At 49.0% G+C, this 6,000-nt stretch overlaps 1 protein-coding gene across 2 annotated transcripts in view; it reads left to right on the top strand.

The window, feature by feature from the left end:
- Window positions 1-2,264: 2,264 nt before the first annotated feature.
- The window catches only part of Wwtr1 (WW domain containing transcription regulator 1), a 120,267-nt gene continuing 116,531 nt past the window's right edge, over window positions 2,265-6,000 (top strand). The window contains exons 1-2 of one of the 2 annotated variants that reach the window (NM_001168281.1): window positions 2,265-2,461; window positions 2,918-3,352. In NM_001168281.1, the coding sequence (NP_001161753.1) occupies window positions 2,295-2,461; window positions 2,918-3,352 (602 nt within the window). In that variant the 5' untranslated portion in view covers window positions 2,265-2,294. Of the gene's footprint in view, window positions 2,575-2,917; window positions 3,353-6,000 lie in introns of both variants that reach the window. The other variant, NM_133784.3, reaches the window with a different exon arrangement.

The following is a 6,000-nucleotide window of genomic DNA, read 5'->3' as shown; positions in this document are numbered from 1 at the left end:
CAATATTTTTCTACCTTCATTCCTCAGTATGTATACATTAACATATATTTTGGTTAGGATGTTTGATGTTGGAAATGACTGAGTTGCTGACTTGACTTTCATTACAAAAAAAAAAAAATCATTAAATGAAATATTGGCTTGGACCTAGGACAGAACTTCCAATAGTTTCTGAGATGGCCCTAAACATACTTCTGCCATTTTGTACAACACCAGTCTCAGGACTAGCAATTATAAAATAAAAAAGGTGAAAAATGTTGAAGGCACCCTATGTCCTGTAGTATCAAAGAGTCAGGATTAGCCGGGCGTGGTGGAGCACACGTTTAATCCCAGCACTTGGGAGGCAGAGACAGGTGGATCTCTGAGTTTGAGGCCAGCCAGGTCTACAAAGTGAGTTCCAGGACAGCCAAGGCTACACAGAGAAACCCTGCCTCGAAAAACCAAAAAAAAAAAAAAAAAAAAAAAAAAAAAAAAGAAAAAAAAAAAGAGTCAGGGTTTAATTCTGTATATGGGAACCATCACATTTGTTTAGCACTTATTATTACTAGGGAATGATCCCAGGCAAGTGCTCTGCCACTGAACTATAGTCCTAGCCCAAAGCATATCTTATTATCTTTAATGAACGGCAAAATTTTATATATGCCCAGGAATGAATTATTTTAAAATCAATTTATGATTATCAGTAAATGTTTGATTCTTACCTATTTTATACAAATATAGATTAGGGTCAGATAGATAGTTTTTCAGGCAAAAAGGGGTCATGATTGAAAAAGTTCAAGAGGCCTTAGTATAAGACCACTTGCCATTTTGGGAAAAGTCTGTAAGGGACCTGGAGTCACAGCTCATGTATGGGTACTGGGATAGGACACAGCTAATCAAAGATGGTCTCAAAATTAAAAAAAAATGTGTTGGGGGCTCATGTGGGGGCTAGAGTTGGTTCTCTCCTTCTACCATGTAGTGTGTGGGATTCGAACTCAGGTTGTCAGAATTGCCTGAAAGGATCTTTTCCAGCTGAGCCACAGTTTTGTTCTCTCTTCTGTCTTAAAGTAAAAATGATGGAGTGGCTTGCATTTGTCCCTTCACCTTGCTGTTAGGTCACAGTTGTCTTCATTTTCCTGTAGCACTGTCAACTGTGGATTTAATTTTGACTTTTATGTCTCTCTTTAATATGGTGAGGCACAGTGCCTGCATTTGATACAATTCTGCTGACAAACTTCCATGCAGCCTTGGCTAAGCAAAGTGCTTTGCGTGTATTGCCTCATTTAACCTATCTAATAAACTTGTCTATTAGAATCTGTGGGTCGGGTAGGGGCTTTCTGGAATGTAACTTAAAAAGCAGCCACCCTTTCTTGGAGAGAAGGAATAGTTGAGCAGCTGGCAGTGGGAAGGGCAAGGCCTCCTCCCTCTTCCCGGCAGCTGTCTTACCAGGCCAGACCTCCTCTCTCCAAAGGCTGGGGTCTCCACCTCTGGCCCATGTCCAGTCGGGTGGGAGGCTGTGTGGCTTTTTCCGGGTCACTGGCACACCCTCTCTATCCTAGCCACCTGCCCCTGTTCCATTCCAGTTCCAGGCTCCCTAGAGCGACCCAGGGACATTCCAATCCTCCCACTACCCTCGCAAACGCCGCGGGAGGAGGGAAGGGGGCGCAATTGCTTGGCCTTCTAGAACGCAGCTTTGTCTCGGCCTTCTAAGGATTGATGAAAGGCTTGAAAGTTGGTAGTTTACAATCGACTCCTCGGTGAAGCCGCATCTTCAGCAACAGCGGCACTTTTTGGGAAACCGTCTCGCAGACAACTGAAAGCCAAACAGCCAAGTTGTCTCCCCAGCAGACCAAATATGGTCACAAGCGTTAAGCAGCCTTCCGTGGAAAGTCTGGCCTCGCGGGTGTCTCCCTGAGCCAGGGTGCGCCCCGGTCCGACCTCTGGCAGATCCGCGCCCCGTGCCACATTCCGGGTGCTGGGCGCTCCCCTTAAGACGAGGGCAAGCGCTCAGGACAGACTCATTCTGGGCCTTGGACCCTCAACCGAGGGCCCTCCGTTATTCTCCGATTTGGTTTTTGTCCATAACCCCTTGATTTAACAGGCTTGAACCATTTTCTCTTTGATCCCGCCCCAAGTCAGTGGTAAACTCAAAGGAATGCAGATAGGCGCTCGGCGGGAGAGGTCGGAGCGGCGCGGCGGGGCGGGGGCACGGTCTCTCCCGAGCTGCGAAGTGCCCAGCCCACCCCCGCCAGCCGGGCTAGGGTGGGAGGAGGAGGAAGAGGAGGGGCGTGGGGCAGGCTGGCTCCGGCCAGGAGGTCATGCATAATTCAACAGCTCCACTTTCGGCCCGCCTCTTTCCTAAGGGTGGGAGTTTGCTTCAAACTTTGTTTATGGGACAGTCCGGGAGCCGCGGCGGCTGCGCTCGTCTACGTCTTCTCTGTCGCCTCCTCGCGCAGTGGGAGCGCCCGAGGCCGGTTCCGGGGATGTAAGAGGATAAGCCTTCGGCTGCTGGGAATCCGCTCGGGATCTGCCAGCCGGGACCGGGTTCCAGCTCGTCAGTTCGGGAGGCGCCCAGGCTTGGCTTCCCCGAGTCCCCAGGTAGCTCCCGCCGCGCCCCGCACCCTCTGTGGCGTCCGGCTCTTAGACGACCGCAGTCGGGACGCCTGGGGTTGCCGGTGGGGGTATTGGGCAGGGGAAGCTGCGACTGGGTCTGGTGCAGGCACCCCCCCCCCCCTTCCTCCCGCGGCTGCCTGCTCAGGGGAGCTTCTCTGTTGCGGGAAAGTTGCATAATCTCGGAGGCCAGGGGCGCCCCCTCCCCCACCGGCTGGTCCCTGGACCCATACCTAACTGTCTCTAGGTTCTCTCTGTCCTTCCCCGGGACTACCCCCTCCTCCTCTGACTTGCACCAAAAGGCTGATCTGATCTTTCTTTTTTCTTGTAGAAAGATGAATCCGTCCTCGGTGCCCCATCCGCTCCCGCCGCCAGGGCAGCAAGTCATCCACGTCACGCAGGACCTGGACACCGACCTCGAAGCCCTCTTCAACTCTGTCATGAACCCCAAGCCCAGCTCATGGCGGAAAAAGATCCTCCCGGAGTCCTTCTTTAAGGAGCCCGATTCCGGCTCGCACTCGCGCCAATCCAGCACAGACTCATCAGGCGGCCACCCGGGGCCTCGACTAGCTGGCGGCGCGCAGCACGTCCGCTCGCACTCGTCGCCCGCATCCCTGCAGCTGGGCACCGGTGCGGGAGCCGCTGGAGGCCCTGCACAGCAGCATGCACATCTCCGCCAGCAGTCCTATGACGTGACCGACGAGCTGCCGTTGCCCCCCGGGTGGGAGATGACCTTCACGGCCACTGGCCAGAGATACTTCCTTAAGTAAGTCTGCCGGCAGTCAAGAGGGGCAAAGTTGTGATGCCCTGGACGCTCGTGTGTTCGTGGCGTGTGTGTGTGTGTGTGTGTGTGTGTGTGTGTGTGTGTGAAAGAGAGACAGAGACAGAGAGAGAGAGACAGAGAGAGACTGAGAGACTGACTCTTCCAAGGTGCTTCAGAGATCTGCTAAGATAAAAAAGTAGGGGATGAATCTCTGGGAGTTGTACTTGACTAGAACAGAGAACGTTTCATGAAGTGGAAACTGCTTAAGCCCTAAGAGATCCAGGCCATTGGAAAACTTAAACTTGGGGAAAGGAATTTTGAGCGACTTTGGCCTAAATCTGGGTCTTAGGCCCTTAGCGCCTTCACTTAAGTTAGCTAGCTCACAGCCAGGTGAGTAGGTGGTCTGGGTTCTTCAGTCACTCAGGAAAAGCAAACCGGAAAAGAACACAGTGCCTGGTGGGCTTTACCTCTCCCAGCTGATGACGTAATGACCACACAGCACAGTAATGTAATTACCAACCGCACTGTAAAGTAGTTATGGGCTGGACCAACAAATTGTGTGGAAATTGGGTCAGGAGTCTTATGTTACACTTGGTAACCTAAAATACCGTCACGGCAGGGCAGTAGTGTGCGTTGTCATCCTTCATGCCCTATCTGCCTAGCTTTTTGAGGTTGTGAATTTTACATTAGATCCAGCTTTTTGAATTAGATCGAACAGAGAAATGTATTCTCAATTGCTAGAGGGAGTTCTTGAGGGAAAGCCGGGGCTGGCACTTGAATTGTTATCAGAACCAGTGAGGTCATAGGGGTCAGGTTAGAAAAGGCCTCCGAAGAAGTTGTGGCTGAGCCATTGGTGTAGAATCACTTCAGCTCGGCTCGGCTGCGCTGCCTGCCCAAAGGGAAGACATCTAAGAACTTGTCTTAAACTTCATCTTACAGCCCCGTTCCTTTGCTGAAGTAGCCTTGCTTTGAAAGGCTCAAATGTAAGATAGCACGTACTATTTTAAAAAATGTAATGCCAAGCTCCTCCTTGGCATTAACTATCTTTGGTCCTTTGATTACCCTCTAAGAATGAGCGGATGGCAGTGGATGCTGTGGGCATATCTGAGACTCATCCTGGTTCCCAGCTCTTCCTCATCCCAAAGCTGTTGACATCACGTGCACTTACTTAGTTTTATGTGTATGTGTGTGCGCCTGGATGTATGTATGTGCACCACATACATGAAGTGCCTGTGGAGGCCAGAAGAGGATGTCTAATTCCCTGGGGTGGCAGTGTGAGCTCCATCCCCCTCCCCTAATTTGGGATTTCGGTGCTAGGAACGGAACTCCAGTCCTCTTCAAGAGCACCAAGTGGTTTTAACCATTAGCCATCTCTCCAGCCTCTTGGGGATATACTTTTTGTTGTATTTGTAATCTTTGTTTTGGGGCTTACTGTGGTGCTGGCATCCTGAAGATAACTCAATGGCTTTGGCACACAGTTGGTGTCTGGATTATTGAGCCATGCATGGTGTAGACACATGCTCAGGGCTTTGATTTCTAAGTGGAGGTTGAAGTCAGATATGCAATGTAATAGCATGGCGTTTTTCTAAGTCTCCAAAGGAAGATATTAGTGTCCGTACTGCATACATGTTCAAAATAGCATTGTGTATAAATGCAGCTGTATGTATTTCACCATGATTTTTTTTTTTTTTACCAATGTGAACTTTGCAATAAATACAAGTAGCGTCTCAGTAATTTTCGATGGTCCCTTTTGGCCGCAGATGATTTTTAAACTGCTCATGAATGCACACGTATATGTGGAAGAGCCGGGCTTGCCTAATATCTGTGGGAACCTAGAAAAAAAAACCCAACTTCTAAATAAAATCAAATTCTTTTCTACATGTGTTTTTAATGATTGAAGTTGCTCAGATGTGTTAGTGATTTAGGGCAAAAAATAGAAGTTAGCCTTGGACGTAGGGAGGGTTGCTGTGATCCATTTCTGTCCTCCCATGCAGCTATGGGCCCTCCTCCAGCTAAGCCAGAGTGCTTCTTCATTTCATTTTGAATGGTAGATGGAGTGTAAATAGTGTGCTGGCATGACCTGATGCCGTCCCTGGAAATTTCTTGGCTAAGTGACTAAGAATTTAAGGAATTATGTTTTTGTGAATATTGTCTTGTAGAATACGCATTCTGCCAAGAATTCTTGATTCCTTTTAGAGCTTTGTTTGAACTTTGAGTAAGGTACGTGTTCTGTGCCACACTTTGTTACACGGCCTTAAGAAAAATGGTAGCTGTTCACCCTGATTTCATTCTCTTGGAACCCATCCATTTCTCAAAGTGGGACTGGCAGGAGACTCCCATTCTTGACTATGGGGAGCTCAAGGCTCTGTCAGTCAGAAATCAAAGGACTTTATAATCAACAGGGATCAGTTTGAGAGTTTTGGGGTTTGTTGTTTGTGTGTGTGCGTTTTGTTTTGTTTTCCAAGAAAGGGTTTCTGTGTGTGTAGCCCTGGCTGTCTTGGAACTAGCTCCGTTGACCAGGCTGGCCTCCAACGTAGCAGTTTGAGGGTTTTAGTGACTTTTGTATTTTATCTATCCTAGAGGAGGATGAAGGTGTGATTTGGCAGAAGTCATGTTTTTTAACGGTGATATCTGACTGAAACGATTCCATC

Source organism: Mus musculus, chromosome 3 (assembly GCF_000001635.26).
Source record: "Mus musculus strain C57BL/6J chromosome 3, GRCm38.p6 C57BL/6J".
In the NCBI taxonomy this organism is placed as follows: domain Eukaryota; kingdom Metazoa; phylum Chordata; class Mammalia; order Rodentia; family Muridae; genus Mus; species Mus musculus.
The sequence above is the reverse complement of the archived record's forward strand: the minus strand, read 5'-3'. Positions and strand labels throughout refer to the sequence as shown.